At 42.2% G+C, this 21585-nt stretch overlaps 1 protein-coding gene across 1 annotated transcript in view; it reads left to right on the forward strand.

Annotated features, from left to right (window-relative positions):
- Positions 1–21585, forward strand: part of NAA15 (N-alpha-acetyltransferase 15, NatA auxiliary subunit) — a gene marked incomplete at both ends in the record, with an annotated part of 33754 nt that overhangs the window by 10097 nt on the left and 2072 nt on the right. The window contains 17 exons of the mRNA XM_079534854.1: positions 2651–2735; positions 4447–4553; positions 5245–5400; positions 5893–6027; positions 6194–6347; positions 8332–8451; positions 8866–8961; positions 9099–9205; positions 9633–9705; positions 11383–11552; positions 12211–12363; positions 14314–14442; positions 15986–16199; positions 17310–17503; positions 19586–19694; positions 20287–20385; positions 21106–21249. Coding sequence (XP_079390980.1) covers positions 2651–2735; positions 4447–4553; positions 5245–5400; positions 5893–6027; positions 6194–6347; positions 8332–8451; positions 8866–8961; positions 9099–9205; positions 9633–9705; positions 11383–11552; positions 12211–12363; positions 14314–14442; positions 15986–16199; positions 17310–17503; positions 19586–19694; positions 20287–20385; positions 21106–21249 — 2245 coding nt within the window. The remainder of the gene's footprint in view (positions 1–2650; positions 2736–4446; positions 4554–5244; positions 5401–5892; positions 6028–6193; positions 6348–8331; positions 8452–8865; positions 8962–9098; positions 9206–9632; positions 9706–11382; positions 11553–12210; positions 12364–14313; positions 14443–15985; positions 16200–17309; positions 17504–19585; positions 19695–20286; positions 20386–21105; positions 21250–21585) is intronic.

The raw sequence follows: 21585 nt of genomic DNA on the forward strand, positions 1-21585 counted from the left end.
AATATTGGGAATGGGTCTGCTGGTTTCGTTCTGGTGAAGAGCTCTGTGAAATAGAACAATAAATGAGGAGTATGCTTGTCCTTTAGCTTTTTTAAATTACTTAAATCAGGACGCTGTTTACAGAAGCATTTCAGATACAGGACTGTGTAAGGATTGATGTGCTTTTATTCTTCCAATATCCCCAAATTTCAAAAATAGGAAGAATTTGCTTGTAGTTGTAGTGATGTTCTCTTCTGGGGAGAAAGTTCAGCGCGTGAAATAATGAATAGCTTCGTCAAATAGAGTGACAAGTGTTACGTTACACAACAAAGATGTCCAGTGTAACCGTGGAAAAATGAGAACTAAAGCACAGGGAAAATACAGGATTAGCTGGAGGGATACAGGAAATTCTTTTCACATACAAAATGAACTCTTGAAGTCTTTGCTGCTGGTGTCTAGAAATAATAATGTATGCTTAAATAGGCGCTTAGTTCTTGGCGGTTTCTGTAGGTAATACAGCTGTTGATACCTTACGCGTGTGAACACTTAAGAGCTTTTGTGAAAGAAAGTAGCAGCAGTGTATTCTAAACTGGCTTTAATAAACGTAACAGGTAAAGCAACAGAATTTTGAGGACGGAAAAGAACATACCCTGAAATGAGTGGATTTCTGTAGAGGTCCTGAATCCATTTCATCTTTGGCATCTCTGTTTAGAAGGATCGAGGCATTGATTGGTGATGCCAAAGTCAGATGTTTCCAAAGTTCAGTCTATTGAGCTGCACGGAAGTATTTTGGCCATGCAGAGTTCCTCGGTTGTGGTTTTCAGGCCAGAGCTGTCCTTCACTTCGTATAATATCATAAAATCGGAGAACATCCTGAGTTGGATGGGAACCGCAAGAATCGTTGAGTCCAACTCTTGGCTCCGCAGGGGACCACTCTATAATCAAGCCCTATGTCTGAGAGCATCGTTCACTTGCTTTCTGAACTCCTGCAGCTGCCCTGGGGAGCCTGTTCCAGGCCTGACCCCCCTCTGGGGAAGAACCTTCTCCTCATACACAGCCTTACCTCCCCGATGCAGTTCTGACCGTAGTAGAGTTCAGCAAATGTTACGTTCATGTTTATGGAGTGCAAATACTTAGTAAGAACGCTTGGAATGCAACATGGGTTGCTGAAAGGAAGATGTGGAAGATACAGAAGCGGCTTTCATTGTGTTCGTATGCAGTGCATAATCTTAGTTTATGTGGATTTCTTTTGGAGAACCTCTGTTTGCAAGCAGAGCTCAGATTTCTTAACCATCTTAATTATCTACGTCGTACCAACACCCATTCATTAATTCTTGGGTTTACTCGGCCTCAGTGTGGACAAGTATCTTTACCAATAAAACCACTAAGAATTAGTAATGACTCTATTCTTGGCAACCCAAAATAATAGCGCATTTAACAGCATGCTTCACAGTGGTTTTGCATGCTGAGATTGTTACCTTCTTGCTCCCTAAACGCTGTGAAATATTGTGCAGAAAAGAAGTGTAGTTGCATATGGGAATAATGAAATCGAGCATTGCAGCTCTGGAGAGATGCAGGGAGGCCAGTAGCAGTTCTGGCCCACGCAGATTGCCAGCATCACGTTCAGCTCAGACCTGTTGATCTGAAAGCTTACTGCCAAAGTGATGTATTGAAAGTTTTCAGAGTCAGTTACGTGTGTATTCACTGTAGCTGTAAGGCAGTTCCAGCCGCTGGCACCACAGGACTCTTGTATTGCTGTGCAGAGAACTGTTGATACCCTCCTGGTTGTTTGCAGGTTTTCTCTCGTTTTAAACACTTAACCTGTAAATGGAAGAGTAGCAAAATACAAAGCACTTCCGTACTTCTTTAGTATATACATCCTCACTGTGATGCAGTATGTCTGAGGAGGCTCCAATTCATGCGATCTGAGCGATGGAGCGATCGCTGCTTATCAACAGATCTTCTGTGTTGAGCACTTCCAGCCTTGTAAAGAAGCGCATGACTGGCACTTGCGGGCTCGGAACGTGTCACCAGATTCTAGGTGTGAGTTGTCAGGGTGTACAGGAATGTAATACTTTACCTGCGGAGACTGCAGAATTGCTTAATTTTCTGCATCACAATTTTGAGTGTGGCAAGATAATGCTAGCGTGCATTGGTTGTGAGAGCTCGGATGTATATCAGACCTGTGTGGTGTTCAAATTATTATAAGAGATTGCTTGCAGAGATGGCTTACAGAGATGGCTTAAACCAAGACCCAGCGCCTTGTTTTCACAGCCTCTGTGGTTGTTGGAAATGCTCGCAGCCTTTCTGTGGAAGGTGATTGAGCTACAATGAGTTGAGTGCTTACCAAGCTATGTTATTAAATAAGGTTTGCATACGGGAAGGTTGAATCTGTCTTATCTCAGGTACGTCACATCTCTTCTGTGCTGTCTTATCTGAGAGCATGCTGTATTGAAAGCTATCTTCAGGTATATGTTTAACTTTGCGTTGCCACCGGAACATAGTACTTTATCTGGGCATGGGAAAATTTTTAATTATAGGAAGGTAAAAAGGTCTTAATAAAACATCAGTATGTTTTCTAAAAGTCTCGTCTTTGCTGACAGTTCACTTCTGTGCGATTTACTTTTACCCTGAATGTTTTGAATAACCGTGCTCTGTTCTTCTTCAACAGCGGTGTTATGAACATAAGCAGTATAGAAATGGGCTGAAGTTTTGTAAGCAGATCCTTTCTAACCCAAAGTTTGCAGAACATGGAGGTAAGTTTTCAAATGGCACGGGCTCACTTTTTTCCCCACGCAGAAACTGAAACTGGCAATTATTCTCTTAAGTATATTATAGTCCACAATGAGTTATATTCAGTAAGCTGTAAAAATTTATATGGTGCCTTATTGTTGATGATTTGCCCTTAATCCTTAATTGTATAAATATAAATATAAATATATAAATATTTATATTATATTATAATAGAAATATATATTATATATTTATTATTTTTATATATTTATTATATTATATAATATTTATATTATATTTATATTATATTATAATATAAATAAATTGTGTAAAATAAATCCTTAAGCGGATTTTCTTCAAGTAGAAAAGCGAGTCATCCAAAAACCTGCACCGTGTCACGCAGTCATGGCTGGTAAGGTTTGTGGTTTTAAAGTCTGATCTTACCATAGTCTTAGCTTGCCATTCTTTATGCTGTAAGTCTTAATAGTCATTAACATGATGCAAGCTTCTTAATACAAGTACGTAATGCTGAATTCACTTATCGGGGGAAATTACTGTTCACCGATGCGTAGAAAGTAATGCAAGGCAATAGAAAGGGATTGAATGGTGCTCAACGGCACACAGCATTGTGTGCTTCCAGCCGGGAGGGCCAGCTATATCCTGGGCTGCGCTGAGAGAGGAGTGCTAGGCAGGAGAGGGAGGCGACTGTCCCCCTCTACACAGCTTTTGTGAGGCCCCTTCTGCAGTACCGTGTCCAGGTCTGGGGCCCCCAGCACAGGAAGGACGTGGAGCTCTTGGAACGGGTCCAGAGGAGGGCAACTAAGATGATCAGCGGGCTGGAGCAGCTCTCCTATGAAGAAAGGTTGAAGGAACCGGAATTGTTTTGCTCAGAGAAGGCTCCGGAGAGACCTTATTGTGGCCTTCAAGTACTTGAAAGGAGCGTATAAACAGGAGGGAGAACGGCTGTTTATGCGGGTGGATATGGATAGAACAAGGGGGAAGAGTCTTAAACTGAGACAGGAGAGGTTTGGGTTAGATATTAGGAGAAAGTTTTTCACACAGAGGGTGCTGACGCACTGGAGCAGGTTGCCCAAGGAGGTTGTGGATGCCCCATCCCTGGAGGCATTCAAGGCCAAGCCGGATGTGGCTTTGGGCAGCCTGGTCCGGTGGTTGGAGATCCTGCACGTAGCAGGGGGGCTGAAACTAGGCGATCTTTGAGATCCTTTTCAACCCAGGTCATTCTATGGACGGTACGTATCCCTCAGCTCTGTGGTCTCATTACTTCTTCCGAAGGAATGGTCTCTTTGGAAGAGACGAAAAAATTGTTTGCCCCTTGCTGTATTTTTACTGCTGAGTTGAGTCTGACTTCTCTCCAAAAATTTTCTTTGTGATCTAGGTTGGCACGGATGGGTTTGTAGAAGTCTCCAAGCGTTTTGTGAATAGATGCTCGAGCGGTTTAAATTAGTATCTTCCAAAAGGTTTTGTAAAGCAGAAAGTTTTTTATGTCCTGAAAATAAAAATCTTTGCTTTGGCTCTTGAACTATTGAATGTAACTTATTGCTGTCTGTGATACTCTCAATAATCTGCTAGTTTATTTTTCCCTGTGGAAAAAACGCAGTATCTTCATGCTGTTAATGGAGTCTGCAGTTACATTTATGCTATAGAGGTATTATGTTCCATTGAAAATCTCGTAGAACCGAATCACTGATACTTGTTTGATCTTTGTGTTTTTAGAAACCTTGGCGATGAAAGGACTAACATTAAACTGTCTAGGGAAGAAAGAGGAAGCTTATGAGCTGGTGCGCAGAGGCCTAAGGAATGACTTGAAGAGTCATGTCTGCATCCTTTTGGAAGAGAGGTTTTGCTTACGAATGGGAAAGTCTTTTCTTTAACTCCTCGACCTGTGGAATTGCAGCAAGAGCCAGTAGAGTTATGCTTAGAGTTATGGAATTTGAGAATTTGAAACCGCGTCCAGTATCTAGGAATGCTTAAACTATCCAATAGGCAGTTGCTTTGCAGCTATTCTTGCAGGTGGAGTTAAATCAAAAGTTATTCTGGCTTGTGTTGTATAAATTTGGTTTTATCGTTCGAGCACGACTCTAAATTTGTCGGGAGCTGAACTGGGCCTTTAAGCATGTGATTTACTTCAGAAACATTAGTAGTTGCTATTGCATTGATGAGAACTGGTCATACAGTTAGAATGCAGGAAGCACATCGGTTCAGTTGTCTAATCAAGCCCTTACTCAGAAGCAGATTTAAGTACGCTTGATGGTCTTTCTCAGAGATCATGCTGCAATTTCTTCCCCGGTACATTAAAAGTAGAGTTTAGGACGTACTACAGGCACTGTATCCATCAACCTGGTCAGTAGTTCCATATTTTCCATCTGCTTTGTACAGCGGAGGAGAGGAGTATAATGATTGCAATGATACTGTTTATAAAATGGCTTTGGAGCTTTTTACCAACCACTGCCAGGTTAGGTCTGTTTTCTACCTGCTTAAGTTCAGTGGAATCCTTAACAGAGTTTTCCAGGTTGGCATGTCTATGGTCTGCTTCAGAGATCAGACAAGAAATATGATGAAGCTATCAAATGCTATAGAAATGCACTGAAATGGGACAAAGACAATCTTCAAATCTTGAGAGATCTTTCTCTGCTACAGATTCAAATGAGGGATCTTGAAGGTTACAGGGTAAGTATACGTACTTACACGTATTACCAGCTTCGAGGGAATTGCTGTAAAGACTGCAAATTATTGCACGACACTTAAAAAAGCCACGTTTACATTATGAAATCCGGTGTTAAAAGCATTTACTCAATAGTTTTTGAAAATAAGTTGGATTATTGAGCAGTTTCTCTAACGTGTTCAGATTATTCTTTTTTAATCTCACTGCAGGGTTGTTTGCCGTACTTGGCTCCAGTGCTGCGTAATGCAGCCATACCGTAGGTGATCCTCATTCTTATTGCATTATTTGATTTACTAGTTGTATAATTTTTTAATTTGGCCGAGACAATTGCTACCTGTTGAAGTTTGTTTCCTTTGGTTCAGAGCAACCTTTTCCGTATGGAAAAGTACATTTTAGTGCCAGTTGTTAAGTTTCATGACACTGGAAACAGTTTTGCTTAGGGAATTCCACAAAGCATCAGAACAAAGTCAAGAAAACGAATAGCTGCTCTTTTGCAGGAAACAAGATATCAGTTGCTTCAGCTCCGACCTGCACAACGAGCATCATGGATAGGCTACGCTATTGCTTACCATCTGTTGGAAGACTATGAAATGGCAGCAAAAATTTTAGAGGAATTTAGGAAGACTCAGCAGGTAAGAGGAGATCGTGGCATTCCTGCGTGAATTGCTTCTTAAGCCAAAAAGGAAGCACCGTTTCCCTTCGTGATACGAAAACTTCATGCTGTTTTTTTAGTCAAACGAGTGAAATCCCAAACGAGTTCTAGAAAGCTGAGCTTTCTCATGCCTCTTTCCTGTGTAGACATCACCTGATAAAGTGGACTACGAGTACAGTGAGCTGCTGCTGTATCAAAATCAAGTCCTTCGTGAGGCAGGACTACATAAAGAAGCGTTGGAGCATCTTTGTACCTATGAAAAACAGATCTGTGATAAATTGGCTGTGGAAGAAACTAAAGGTAATTACTACTCAAAGACGCATTTGAATGCACGGTTAAGCAATGGAATGCCTTTGCTGTCAGCTTTCTCCGTCTTTTGGAATTGAGATTGAAAAACAAACTCTTAGTTCGGTGTTTATATTAATTTTTAAAACTGTTGTGGTAAAGGACAACCTGCCTTGCGGCTGCGCCGCGCCTGTCGCGTGTCTCTCCCTAGTAGGTAAGTCTTCAGCAGAGTGCAGACTTGCTGCTCTGAAATTCTGGAGCTGATGAGCGTTTCAGACAGATAGTTCTGAGCTGGTGAGGTAAAATTCTGTTTGCGTAGCATAGCCAGAGCCTAGCTGCTCTAGGATTTAATGCTGGTCCTGACAGACAGGCCACGTGCTGAAAGGATGGAATAATCTTAGAATCACAGAAACGCCAAGGTTAGAGAAGACCTTCAAGATCACCGGTCCAACCATCCACCTATCACTAATAGTTCTCACGGTACCATGTCCCTCAACACAAAATCCAAAGGTTCCTTGGACACCTCTAGGGTCGGTGACTCCTCCGCCTTCCTGGGCAGCCCATTCCAGTGCCTGACCAGTTTTTCAGAGAAGTAGTATTTCCTAGCGTCCAGCCTAAATCTCCCCTGGCGCAGCTCGAAGCCGTTCCCTTTAGTCCTGTCACCAGTTACACGAGAGAAGAGGCTGTCCCCCAGCTCACTGCAACCTCCCTTCAGGTAGCTGTAGACAGCAATAAGGTCTTCCCAGAGCCTCCTCTCCTCCAGACTGAACGATCCCAGCTCCTTCAGCCGCTCCTCATAAGGCCTGTGCTCCAGACCCCTCTCCAGCTTTGTGGCCCTTCTTTGAACCCGCTCCAGGGCCTCAGTGTCTTTCTTGCAGCGAGGGGCCCAAAACTGGACGCAGTACTGGAGGCGCGGCCTCACCAGAACCGAGCATAGGGGGACAGTTACTTCCCTGTTCCTGCTGGCAGCACCGTTGCTGATGCAAGCCAGGATGCCGTTGGCCTTCTTGGCCATCGGGGCCAAGTGGAAGGCTTTTGGTTTTCCTCAGTCACTCTTGCAATGCATGGAGATACTGTCCAGATAAGCAGTCCAGTGTAATCGTCTAGCATGTAACAACCAAACCACACTGTACGTTATCATTCTGAAATTCCAACAGTGAAATGCAGAAGTTGGATTCGTTCAGCTCTACTGACAGGTACACTTGGTATACGCCTTAGTTCTGCTTGATGCTGTGCCGTCCTCTCACTGTTTAAGTAAAAATTCCGACTTAGCGAGTTACTGTTAGTTCATAGCCCACACTGGAATCTGATTTCTTTGTTTTTCTCTTGAAACAGAGCCAGGGCCTTAGTGTAGAATGACGATGTTTTGTCCCTCGTGTGTCATATTCTAGTGCCTCCCATTTGCACATAGCAAAGCATTGTGAAACACAGATTTTCATTGAGAACTTGGAAATTGAATTACGTTCCAACTCCAGCGTCGGGGAAGATGCTATGTATATCAAGATCTAGACCTCACTTTCAGTGACTGTAACGTATTTTGAAGAATGACTGAAGGAAAACTTGCTTGCATGATCTTAAGCATTCATGACTCAGATCAGTGTTTTGTTTTAAAACGCTGAAGTTTCGTTAGGTACCAGTCTGAAGAGCTCTTCTTTGATCTGCAGCTCTGTACACGTGAAATACCGTGTGGTACTTCTCATTCCCTGTCCTTAAAATAACTATTGAGAAAGAATATGTGCATCTTGCTTTTCAGATTAAATTTTAAAGTAAGTTTCAAGAGTTAATGGCGGCTGAATCACTGAATGCTATGTCAAGTGCACATATTTTTAGAGTGAAAGGTCATCTGTCAGCTGGTTTGTGATACAACTATCATCTTTTTTTCCTTAAAGTCAGCATCTTTGTGGAGTTGAGGATTATCTATCTTTTTGCTGTGGAGTTATTGATATTACATTGCTTCACTCTCTTGTTACCGTACTAAAATTCGTTGCGTTTCACACAGGAGAACTCCTGCTTCAACTTGGCAGACTTGAAGAAGCTGTTGATGTCTACAAAGGATTGCAAGAAAGAAATCCTGAAAACTGGGCCTACTACAAGGGCCTCGAAAAGGCACTTAAACCAGGTGATGATTTGATGCGTTGTAGGGAGGAAGTTGTAACAGCAGCAACACAAACGGCAGTCATCTCCGCGTGCATTGTTGATAGAGAAGAATTACTTCTTACAGCTCTTTTTTATAGTTTTTATCTTAATCTCGCGGCGTGGGTAGTACAGGTTTTGGAAAAAGGCACGATAACAACAGTAAGACGAGAATCCTTCTTTAAGATAAGGGGCACAGAATTGTAAACACTGCTGGACGGGGGATTTAGACGTACTTAATACCTGAAGGCACATAGTACTATAAATGATCAAAGTGTGTATTCGTTGCTATGTATTCTCATCGTTTCTAAGCAGATGCAAATGTTTCCTTTCTCTTCCTTCTGCCCTTTCTCATCCTGACAAAAAAAAAGAAAATGTAAACTGTTCTGTTCTGTTCCAGCTAATATGATGGAGAGGCTAAAGATTTATGAGGAAGCCTGGACTAAATACCCGAGGGGACTAGTTCCAAGAAGATTGCCATTGAATTTTTTGTCAGGTAAATGCGTTTTGGCCGAGCAGCTAATAATCTACACTAGTGCTTCCTTCTTAAACGCTGATGTTCTAACAGCACTTGTACACAATTGAGAAGTGATGCGTGATAAAACAAAATCAACAGGTCTTTTTCCTCTCAAGGTGAAAAGTTTAAGGAGTGTCTGGACAAGTTCCTAAGGATGAATTTCAGCAAAGGTTGCCCGCCAGTCTTCAATACCTTACGATCATTATATAGAGACAAGGAGAAGGTAGGATTCTTTTCTCACACTTCTTACATGATGTCTCTTAAAAGCTGTTCTGCACTAGGGAGATAAAAAAAAAAAAAAAAAAATTTTTTTTTCCTTCAGTACTGTCTGCACTGTTGTGTATTATGGCCTAGTATATCCGGAAAAATAAAGTACAAGCATACATAGCCTTGTGCCCATTTGCAGAATGCAGAAAACTAAGACTTAATAATTGAAGACTTTATAGAGTTGAACTGAGGGGAGCTTGTTGTTTTTTTAACTGAGACTGGGTATGTTCCCGTATGCGTGACATTTTAGGTGGCTGCAGAACCTTCTGCCCAAGAATAACTAGTTTGGGGACCGCCAGGCAGCTCAAACTGAAGCGCCGTAGCATCTTGCCCACAGATTTTATTGTTGTGTTTTTCCTTTTGGTCTTGTCTTGCACGTGTAGGTGGCAATCATTGAAGAGCTGGTGGTGGGTTACGAAACCTCCCTAAGAAGTTGCCGGTTATTTAACCCAAATGGTGAGTGCTAAACTGTCATGCTTGAAATAAGTTGTGCCTGGTAGGAACCTTGCGACCATTCAGAGGCAGAGAATCAGCGAAGCGCAAGAAGTTTGAGATTGTTTTTCCTTCTTAACCAAAACAGAACCAAACCACAACCGTCCTTAAAATGGATTTCAGCTGTCTAACTTGAAGTCTCTACTCAAATTTCCAGTTACCGTTTCTCTTGCGGTTTTGAGTTCAAGTATCCCGTTTTCAGGGCTTGAATTGCTTATTCTTCAGAAAACTGAAATTTGAAAGCTAGTGTTATATCAATAAGTAACAATTGAATCAACACTGATTGGGTAGCGCATTCTGCAGGGATTTCTCCCGTTCAGAGTTGGTGGTGAGACGGTGTCCGTTTTGCGTTGCTCTTTTGTTTCTTTGTGCACTTGTTCTTTGGGAGTTGAAATCCTTTTCCAGGTTACGAATGTAGTTGTGTCGGAAGGCATGATTCTACGTTCACAGAATCCCCCTCCGTAGCGTCCTCTCTGATAGTTTCGTGTTTCTTTAGTCACTGTCATAACCATGTTGAAAAGAAAATACCTAGGAAAGCTATTCTGCGTAAATTATCAACGAAAGGGGTTTTGAAATTTTAGTAGGTAGGTTATAACGGTATGATAATGAAGATTACTCAAATGACAGCATAAATTAAGAACATTAAAGACATCTTTACTGAAGTTATAAGCAGTTGTTCCCTCTGCAGAAATAATGTAATGCTTCCTCGAGAAGTTGCTTGAGTTTTTCCATTGAATGTCATGCTGAGGCTACGGTAATGATACTCGGTAGCTTTTTTAATTTGTCCAGGCATTTCAAATACACGTACTTCTCCATTTGAGGAAATAACTTGCTGCAATTGCGGTGAAATATTTGCTGTGATGCTAAATTTCATTCAAATAAACAGTATTCTTCCAGCCTAAAGTGAACGAGCGGTACAATTTCTTGTTAACTTACGTCCTATCGGGTGACTGGACCAGAATCCAGGTCCTTTTTTTTTCCCTCCCCCTGCCAGGTGCTGTGCTCTGTAACAAAAATCAGAAATCTGAAAATCAGCAGCGCTGTGACCATGAAGCACAACTGCAGTTTTCTGACTTGTGAATAGCAGTTGTCGTAGGATGTGCTTAAATGAACTGTGACACTGTAGAGATAGAAAAGCTTTTTTAAAGCTGTCAACAGACAGTTTTATTTTAAAATAATCAACTTTGTGGGTGGAAAGCATCTAAATGCTACAAGTGCTGAAATGCTTCATGTCGTTACTGGGCAGCAGTTGCGCTCAGCAGGACTTCGTGCTTTATCCTTCACCTGAAAGCAGTGTTGTGCAAGAACAGGTGGGGCGCGCCTCAGTGCCGCTCATCTGGCTGTCCCGATTGAGGGGCTACTTGGATCCAAACGCAACTCTTCTGACCCGCCACTTCAGGCTTCCTTTCATTGAAAGGAAATCACAGTGTGAGAAAAGAAAACTGTGCTCAAATGTTGTCTAGACAGACTTAAAAGGTGTTGAGCTTAACTGGAGCTTGGAAACGCTCCCAGGTCTGGTGTGGCAGCCTGACAGAGAGGCACAATTAACTTCAGCATCTACGCGCGTAGAATTTGTTTTCTGCTATGTTGTCTGAATAAACTGAAGCAAAAAAATCTCACTCTTTTTTTTTCTTACTGTAGATGACGGTAAAGAAGAACCTCCAACCACTTTACTTTGGGTCCAGTATTATTTGGCTCAACATTACGATAAAATAGGGCAGCCGTCGCTGGCTCTAGAATACATAAATGCTGCTATAGAAAGTACTCCCACTTTGATAGAGCTGTTCCTTGTGAAGGCAAAAATCTATAAGGTAAGCCTGGCTCACACTTGGTGATCCGTGGTTATTATTTTGAGTCGATGAAAGTTTTCACACGCATTTACGCTTCGGTGTTACTGAGGAAGCATCAAAATGCTCGGCTTGTCTTAAGCGAGACGCAAAGAATCCATGGAAAATGTTTGAGTGTGTTTCAGTGAGTTCTTAAAGTAGATTATGGATGGACCGGTTGGGTTTTTCATTCTGTCTGAATCAGCCCATTTTTAAAATTCGGTGAAGGAGAAGCGGACTGCAAATGTACGTTGTCAATTTACAATTCGGTTTTGAATTATAAAAACCTCACTGCAGAACGTAGTTGATATTCTAAATGTTCTCCACCTGACAGCGCGTACACACCCTTATTTTCTTAACTGTTTGAAACTAATTCCTCAGCTGCAGCGCGGTATTCTATGAAAATGGGATTATCCCAAGCGGTGTTAAGTGAACTTCCTGTGCTGAGAGACCTTTGGAACTCCAGAAGAACAGAAAGTAGTTGCTTTGGGTTTTTTTTCCCCTTTAAAGATATGTTGTTTTCCTCAGGACAGCCACTTAAAAGGGAACATATAAAAAATTAACTGATTAGATTAATGCAGTGAGGGGAGAAAATGCGCGCGTTGTGTACTTACTGAGTTTAATTTGCCTTTTTTTCTTTAAGCATGCTGGAAATATCAAAGAAGCTGCAAGGTGGATGGATGAGGCTCAGGCTTTGGACACGGCAGACCGATTTATCAACTCCAAATGTGCAAAATACATGTTGAAAGCAAACTTTATTAAAGAAGCAGAGGAAATGTGTTCGAAATTTACGAGGGTCGGTTCCATTTAACTATAACTCTTTGGCATAACATAGGCCTAATCCCGTATGGAGTCTTGTGTTAGCTTGCCACTTAAAGTTATTGCAATCCTCAGGTTCAGTTTCGGATGAACTGTGGTTTCTGGCTTTACTGATTGTTGTAGTCAGCGTCACGGTTTGAGTTACACAGCACGATTCTTTAGAATTAACGGAAAATACGGAGATAAAGCATTTTACCTTTTTTCATTGCCAAGTAGGGAAAATGCAAGTAGGGATGCCCTATCTGGATGAAAATTCTCTGGTCTTAATATTTGTTCTCACAGAATACGTTAGGAATAGTCAAACGTGCCTATAAATAAGAAATTCGTGTGAAGAAATTGTGTGGCCGTGGGATGAGAGCATTCCTAAAACGCCATCTTTTTGCAGACCAGCTTTCATCCCCAAAGCCACGGTCAGTAGGCACAAAGGGAAGCTGCACACGGTATCTTTTTGTTTGCATCTGCTTACTCTGTCAGCGGTCAGGAAAAGTTCGCACCGTACGGATTACTGAATTTCACGCATCAGCTTTTGTCCCTGCCGTCAACTATTCTAATAGGTTAGATGTCTCATAGGTTAGTTGCTTTTGAAATTTATTTATCTTGCTGTAGGTATTTTATAAAAAGGAAAGTCAAAATCGCTTGATGTCTTTCTCGAACAATGGGGTTGTTTAGTTCCGGCCCTATCGTTTCTGTCTTGCCCATTTTTCTCTTGGTTGAAGACTAAGGAAAGCCTGTAGTACCGTAGTATGAGCGGGGGCAGTTAGGAGGGAAAACGAAGGACTTCCTTTGAAAATAAATTTTTTGGGGGGCGTGCAGGCAAACACCAGATGAAACTTAGAGAAAAAATGATTTAACCTCAGGAGGTTTGCGTGTTTATGTGTACAGGTGCAAAATTATTCTGAATGCAGTCCTACTGACTTATTTGCATGCCCTAAGCGGCTTCAAGATGACGTCAGAAAAGCAAGCGTAGTTGCCCGGAAGGAAACGTCAAAATTAGTACTTGACGACGTTGCCCTTTTTGGTCTTCATCTTCCTTTGATCTTGTTTCTACTGCTCCAAGTAGAAGCTTCTTGAAAAACAATTCTGAAAGTCCTAAATGAAAGCTATTGGAAGTGGAACCTGGGCCGTTTTTCTGATTTCTTGTCGCTCAAATGCGACTCATTGGAAGACTGCCTTTCTTTTTCATTTGGGGCATTCTCCGTACTCTTACATTTGAATATTATCCGTCGTGTTCCCAGCCTTGGTTCTTGGCTCGTTCTTGCTTAGCTTGTTTTTATTTTTTATTTTTCTGCATGACTGGAGTAAACTTTGTGAATGGCCGAAACTGGTGTTGACCTTGAAAGGCACGTCAGTTCTACAGATCTGTGCAAGTACATACAAATACCAGATGAGACAGACAGTCGCGAGCATTTCTGTATCAGAAATCATCAAAACTACTGGTACTGCTTTGCTTTAGCAATGCGATAGACTCGCACACGGTATTAAAAGCAATTGAATGAGTGCCTTTGCTATCCTTACAGTGAGGATATCGCAGCTAAGTGGTCACTACGTGTCTATTCACTGCATGTTTGAGTCTTCTGAAAATAGAAGCGTAGAGGAGTAGTGTCCTTCACTTCGGAGACCTGATTAACGGGCGAGGCAAATCCGTCTTGCCCATTGCTTGACGCAGCGTTGTGCGTGAAGGAGACAGATAATGCCGTGGAAATATGGGACCACGTCAATGGCAGTGGTGCAGCAAAGCTTTTATCGGAGTGCAAATGCACAAAAGGAATACATTAATGTATATTAAGGAATAATTTGTATTACGGCAGCGTCGGTACTTTGAGGACCTCACTGTTGAAATTTAGCGTTCCCCTGGCCTTTTCACTTGCGCTTTTAACTGATTAACTAATTGAGATGTGTTTTTTAACAACGCTGTTTTTGCTTGTAGGAAGGAACCTCGGCAGTGGAGAACTTGAATGAGATGCAGTGCATGTGGTTTCAGACAGAATGTGCGCAGGCTTACAAAGCGATGAATAAATTCGGAGAAGCACTTAAGAAATGCCACGAAATTGAGAGAGTACGTATCTAGTCAGACTGGCTGGGTTGAAAAGTACTAGCTGAAATTTACATTGCTGGTATGTTTCCTTGTCGAGCAGTAAGCGTGTACTTCGTGTAGCTCTCGGAGTGATTTTTGTTTCTCGTTGGACGCCGGGGAGCTGATAAAAAGGATATTTTCACCTTAAAATTAGATAGCAGTGTGTTAGAGTATATGAAGTATTGTAAAGATCCGGGGAGGAACAGGAAACTGTCAAAAACAGCGTTCATTATTTTCATTCTAGCATCTTCTCCTTTCAAAATAAAGGCTAAGACTAAGCTACAGATTGAAAGGGAAACTTTTAGAAGTATGGAAACTTCTTAAAGTAGAAATATTATCCAAAATCAGAGGGATAAAACCTTGCACGTCAAATGCACATCCACTGTAAGCGAACAAAAGAAGTTTGGGATGTGCAGATTCCCAAAATTAAACGACGACAGCAACCCACAGCCGTATCATGTTTTATTTGTTTTTCAAGCAGGTAAGCGTATTAACATGACAAGATAGCTGAGGGTGTGAAGTACTTGGAAAGGAGGAGTAGCAGGAAGCAACGCATCTTTTCAAAAGGAGACACTTAATGTTTCATCGCTGACGCTTCTCTGCTGGCAGAACTTATTTGTAGCAGCTCACAGGAAATACCGTGAACGTGATTCCCAAACAGTGGCCAAGACCACATTCTGTTGGCACAAACCGTTTAAAGAAACGTGTCTAGTTGGGGAAGGAGGGACTAGAAGAGCACTTTGCCTGTCTGCTGTGAATTACTGCTGCTCGGGAGAGAAATTGCGGAGCAGTTTTCCAGAATCTGTGCTGATGTAGAGGACTGGCTGAAAATTGGCTGAAAGGACTAACGGTGTTGGGAATTACTTTTCCTTCCGTTATGGAAATCCGTAGTTTACATTTGATTATCATACGTTGCTCTTTTTAAAAAAGAGCCGGTAGAACATAAGCTATGGAATAGTTTCTACACGAGGGGAGTGCACTTAGCTTGTCACACCTAGTATTTCATCCTCAGTTTCACAAGCAGCAGCTGTACGAGATCATAAATACATTGGCAAGTGGAAGAGGGGAGTGACTTTCCCTGAAACAAACGCGTTGAGTGACGCTGAGGAAACAGAACAAGAGCAAGTACTTTCTCGTGCCACGCCACGTGGAATTAATTGCCACAGTAGTTGATGGAAGTCAGAAGTACGAAATGAAAAAATGAAATGAGTTAATAAAAGAAAAATTCGAGTGTCACTTGTTAGCAATCAAGGCAGGATCATCTCTTAAAGTTCACGTTGTGAGAGGGTTGTTACAGCTGAGATGCTGTGGGCTGGACGATTCGGTTCTGACCTAGGATGTCTTCTGTTTTGGCGGTTTTGTCTTTTTTTTACCATGACATTTTTGCTTTTTTTAATTCACACTCGGAAAAGTTAGCGTCAGCAGCAGTCTTCTACTAAATTATTCCTTTTGGAGGGGAGGGAAGCGGGCCAAGTCAAGTTTAGTACGTGATTAACGCTTGCTAAATGACGTTGTGTTGTGTTAGCATTTTGTAGAAATCACAGACGACCAGTTTGACTTCCACACTTACTGCATGAGGAAGATTACTCTTAGGTCTTACGTGGACTTGTTAAAGCTAGAAGATGTACTTCGACAACATCCATTCTACTTCAAAGCGGCACGGATTGCCATAGAGATATATTTGAAACTTCACGATAATCCCTTAACAGATGAAAATAAAGAGCACGAGGCCGATACAGGTATTCAACCCTCCGGATTCATTTAAGTTTCACTGATCGGTGAATATTTTAAGAGGGCCCAACCCTTCTACGGTTGCCAACTGCAAGTTTGTTATTGTAACCAAATAGAAGCGTTTAACTCAAACAGTAAGTTGTCCTGGAAGTAAAAGTAAATATTCTACAGACAGTTAATCAAATATAAGTTTGTATCTAGTAGGAAAAAATCAGTGATTTTTGTTTTTTGTAGTAACAGTTGTAATTCTTAAGTGAAAGCATTTCTGTTAGGAAACAGCTGACAAAACATTGAAATCTCACGGTTGTTCATCTGTGACAGATCGAAGAAGAAGATGCACGTAAAAATCGGCACGCAGTGAAATGGCTAGCGGGTTAAATGTAGCCATCTCTTGCTGTTAATTTAAAAGAAGTTTAAGTCTTTAATTTCTTTTCGGCCCGTCTTCTCATTAGAGGGAGAGCAACTTCAGTGGTTGCGGCTTGGGGCGCTTCTAGCGCTACGAAATAAGGCTTTTGAATACTTAGAGAAGAACTCGTCCAGGTAGAAGATTTCCCGTTTCCTGTTCATTTACGTGGATTTGGGTTCATACGAAGACGAGCAGGAGCGTTGCCGAATTCCGTGTAGCTGCTTTCTGATGCATTTTCAATGATTTCTCTGTGCTTTAATTGGAGGGAGGGCGGGATCTGACTGTGAGACAAGTGTAAGGTATTGGTAGGACACGAAAAGCAAAGCTGGAGGTTTCTACGTCGCAGTATGATCATTCAACTTGTTTTTGTTACGCTATTTAATACCTTAAATATAATTTCTTTGTTACGGATGCCTAAGGAAGAAATCAGTTTGTGTCGGCGTGAGCTTTTATTCCTGACGCTGAAGTCATTTGGTAACGACTTAGTCTTGCCGTCAGCTTGCTCTAATTGTTCAAACCCCTGTTGCCCTCATTTCACAAAAGAAATAACAGCGTAGACTATAAATAATCTCTCTACTAAACAAACTTTTAAAATTTTAATAGCGGCGTCAGTGGTTAGTAGATGTGGTTTAAAAGTCGGTGGCACCTGACACTTGACACTCATTAACGTTGCGCATCGATGTTGTCCGTTTTGCCCTTTCTCTATATACAGCAAATATGTCTGATAAGGAGCTAAAGAAGCTACGAAATAAGCAGAGAAGAGCACAGAAGAAAGCACAGCTGGAGGAGGAGAAGAAGAATGCTGAGAAAGAGAAGCAACAGAGGAATCAGAAAAAGAAGAAAGATGACGACGATGAAGAAATCGGAGGCCCGAAAGAAGAACTGATTCCTGAGAAATTGGCCAAGGTATTTACTAATGTCGCATTAAGCCAAAATTTACGGGAAGTTGCTGTGAGCTTGCAGACCATTTGAAAGCCATTCTGACAACCTGGTTATTTTGCGCCTACCTGCTTTTTGCGGGCAGCGTTAAAAAAAATTACATCGTAAAACCTATTTGCCAGGAACGGTTTGGCGGGAATACTGTGAACAGTTTAATAAAATGACTGCTTTTGTGCCTAGTTTTCCAAGGTCGCAATTGAAGTCACGGGCTCTTGGTTCGGGTGAAAGCTTCTTTGTGTGTTTGCTGACGGTACCCTATTGATAGCTGAACAGGTGCACATCCGTATGTAACCTGATTGCTTTTGGACTCGTCGTGGCTCATATTAAGTTTTGAGTTAATAAGCATTGACGCTTTGTGGAGAAGGAGGCGTAAAGGCACAGGTCGCTTTAACAGCATTTAATCGCGTTTGTTTTGAATGTGGAAGGAAAGTTGGAAGAAGCTGTTTAGAAACAGCAGTCGACTAGAGCGAGGTGAATTTTGAAATCGGGAGTAGGAAGCATCCCTCTGCAGGAGGGTCAGAAAGGGTCGCAACAACCTTTTAGAAGGTTGTTGAGATAACGTGTCCGGAAGGAGCAGGAAAATATTTGGAAAAAAAGGTGGGGGAAGATACCGGGAAAACTGACAGCAAAAATGCTTTACTCACGGCAGTACAGCGTCCGAGTATTGCTGGATTGGGAATCCAGTATTTTCACTTTGCAGGTGCGATGAATATTATTGGCTTTTGCGGGGCGTACTGGAAAGCAGACAAAGTGTAATTTACAGCCAGGAACCAAGGGACTCGAGAAACTTAACTACTCCCACTGTATTGCAAGAAGCAGCTCTAATTGTGATGCTCGTTGAGATTGAACTGGTTTCAATGGCGTGCTCTGGAGCAGAGGATGTGATGGGATATGTTGTGAAAACCTAAGCTGTCCTCAAGTTATAGGGAATAGTTACAGCTGTATAGTGCGTTCCTTTGACATATCTTTGCAAATTATATTCCATATTTAGTATCGGAATCGTGCTTTAGAGAGCTCCAGATACGGTTGGTTGTCAGGACTGAAATACCATTTTTGACGTTGTTGGTCACTTGCAAACGGTTTTCCCGGCACAGTGGAAACCAGATTTCCTTGGCGGCTGATACGTTACTTTGGCGTTAAGCACGTAGCTTTGGAATGGGACTGGTGTGTTCTGAACAGTTTTTAAGTGTGGAGTTGCCACTCGCTTACGTGAGCTCCCAGCAGCATGTGCAAACCATTAAGTTTTGATAACGAGAACTGATAGAGTCTGTGATTAGCGAGAGCTCTGCGAGGCGTCTGTCACCATCTTCGGCGTTTCCTTGTGCAGCTTAATGAAGCCAATTGCTTCAACGTTGCAAGAGCATTACAGACAGACAACTTATGTTTGTTGACAGTTGCGCTAGGTGACCTTGTAGGTCTTTTCCAACCTTGTGATTCTAGGATTCTATGAATTTTATTAGAATTTACACGGGACAGCAGAATTTTCTTGTTCTAATGATCCTTAATCTTTTAATGCAAGAGGTCCGTTTGTAAGGAGTCCAAATGAACCAAATTTATTTGTGTTTAAGCCAGCCATTACAGAGTTGTGCTAGCTAAGAGCCGCTGACCGATGTCGGTAGCTAGTTACTTCTAACCCGTCATTAATGTCTTAGGTGGGAACGTTGCCACGAGCCGGCAGCTGTCCGGAACCTGCCTGCAGCTCGCTTGAACAGGCTCTGTCAGGAACGAGCACAAATCAATTATTTATCGACGTTTTAGGCCTGCGTGCGTAGCTTTCGGCACACGACTGTGCAGGTTCAGCCGCAATTGTTGTTACTTCTGATATATGACAGAAGGCCAAGATGTATCTTAATAGGAAAATACGATTTGTAAGCGTCGCGAAGCAGTCAGAGTTGACGGTCCGTGTTCAGACACGGAGGAGAATAAGCACAATTTATAACAGGTGCTAAGCATCACGTGCATTACGGTTTGAGGGTAACCGTCTGATGCAGCTTGACTTGTGAGAGACTTGTTAATGTCTTACTTGTATGTCCTTCCCGGAATCTGTAGGTTGAAGCACCTTTGGAAGAAGCCATTAAATTTTTAACCCCCCTGAAGAATTTAGTGAAGAACAAAATAGAGACGCATCTCTTTGCCTTCGAGATTTATTTTCGAAAAGGTAGGTAAGAGCTGTGGCGGAATAAAGCAACGTGTTCGTTTGGATTCTAACGTAGGACTTGAAGAGCCACGCGTTGGGCTATTGAGGAATCAGACCCTGCGGAGACGTAACGATTCATTGTGCAAACAACGTAGCCATTAGCATTCTGTGAAGAATGCAGAGTTGGAACGCTTGCTGGTTATCTGGTTTTTTTGCTGCTCGTAAAGCTGTTGGGCTGTAAAACTAATTCTCCCAGCCTGCAGTTGCCCTCGTTACTCGTTTGCATCACAAGTCTGCGGAACACACAGCGTGTAGAAGCGATGCACGCTTGCTAAGGAGTCCTTTGAAGCGCTCAGCTTTAGAATCAGTTGAATATTAGCATCAGTTAAATATTATGCTTTATGAACTAGTTAACTTCAAGTTTACTTCCTAGTTTAACAGGTCTAAATCACTGGCTAAATGAATGTGTATTGCAGAAGAAACGGTTCCTGTGGAACGCTCACCTTTAATTTGCTCCGATCATCCTAATTCCAGACGTTAAGTTTTCCTGCAGCGTACGGCGTTGTGTGTCAGCTACGTTTTCTTGACCGTTTGCCAATTCTTTCTTTTCCAGAGAAGTTCCTTCTGATGCTTCAGTCTGTGAAGAGAGCTTTTGCTATCGACTCCAGTCATCCTTGGCTTCACGAGTGTATGATTCATCTCTTCAGCAGCGGTTCGTATCTGTTGGGCATGACTTCATCTGTCTGTGCTTCCAGATGATGCCTAACCTGCATACGGTCATTGGTTCTTAGTTTACAAACTGTTAGCATCGTTAACGCAAAATAATTAGTAATAACATTAGAAAGCTTTTCAAGCATCTGACTATATGTTAAATTAGGTATCTTTAGCGTAACTGCGGCTGGATCCAGTTAGTCTTTGAACGAGTGCTAGTTAGTATCTTTCCAACTGTGAGCAATGCGGTGAGTCCCTGCGAGAGCCAGAGAAGCAAATGGAAACCGCAGAATGAGTGACGTGGCTTCTGTGCTCTCAGTTGCGTCAGCGTAAGGAGAAGGAGTAGAATCGCGTCTTTTTTTGCGCTGGATGACTGGAAGGCTTTTCTCCCTTCCCCGGAAGTGTTTCTTCGTCTCGATGGCTAAGGACCAGATATATTTACGAAGAGACTTTTCTCGTCTCAGTCTTTGAGCCTAATAGCCTTTAATCAGCAAGATAGACAATGTATCGGAGTAAATGGCTTCGGCTTTTTTCTGCGCGTCAGAAAACTGTTATCTCAGCTTTTTCCAAGCAGTCCTGGTTACTTACCTTATTTTATGCATCTTCCTTTGAGATATGTCCTTTTCAATCGTGCCAATAATGCGAATTTCACAAAAATAAAAACATGAAGTGGATTTGACTGCGATTACCTCCGGTTTAACTTGTTTTTCCTCTTCGTTAGTGTCTGAAAGTAAGGATCTGCCTGATGCAGTTAGAACAGTGTTGAACCAAGAGATGAATCGGCTTTTTGGAGCAACTAATCCAAAGAACTTCAATGAAGCTTTTCTTAAGAAGAACTATGACTCGCTACCGCATAGGTTATCAGGTATTTTGCCTTTTTCCTTTTCCTGCCCGGCTTCTGTGTTCTCTTTGATCTGGCAGCGTCCTCTCGCTGCCTGCACCAGCCGCGTACAAACTGCTCATTCCGTGCGGAATGCTATCCCTCGCCTGGGGTCAGAGTTGTGAAGTTTTCTAATACGTGTCTTCGAAGAGACTGACTGTCGAGAAGCGTGCTGAGTACCCGCAATCAGGTATTGCAGTGTTATAGTGGGAAAGCGGGATGTAAGGCGCCAAGGGGTCAGCGTTGCTGTCTCGGCTCCGCGAGTCGACCTGGCCTCAGTGAATAGCGAGTTCATTCTCGGTGCCCTCTCCGACGTCTGAG

Source organism: Tetrao urogallus, assembly GCF_951394365.1.
Source record: "Tetrao urogallus genome assembly, chromosome: 4".
NCBI lineage: Eukaryota > Metazoa > Chordata > Aves > Galliformes > Phasianidae > Tetrao > Tetrao urogallus.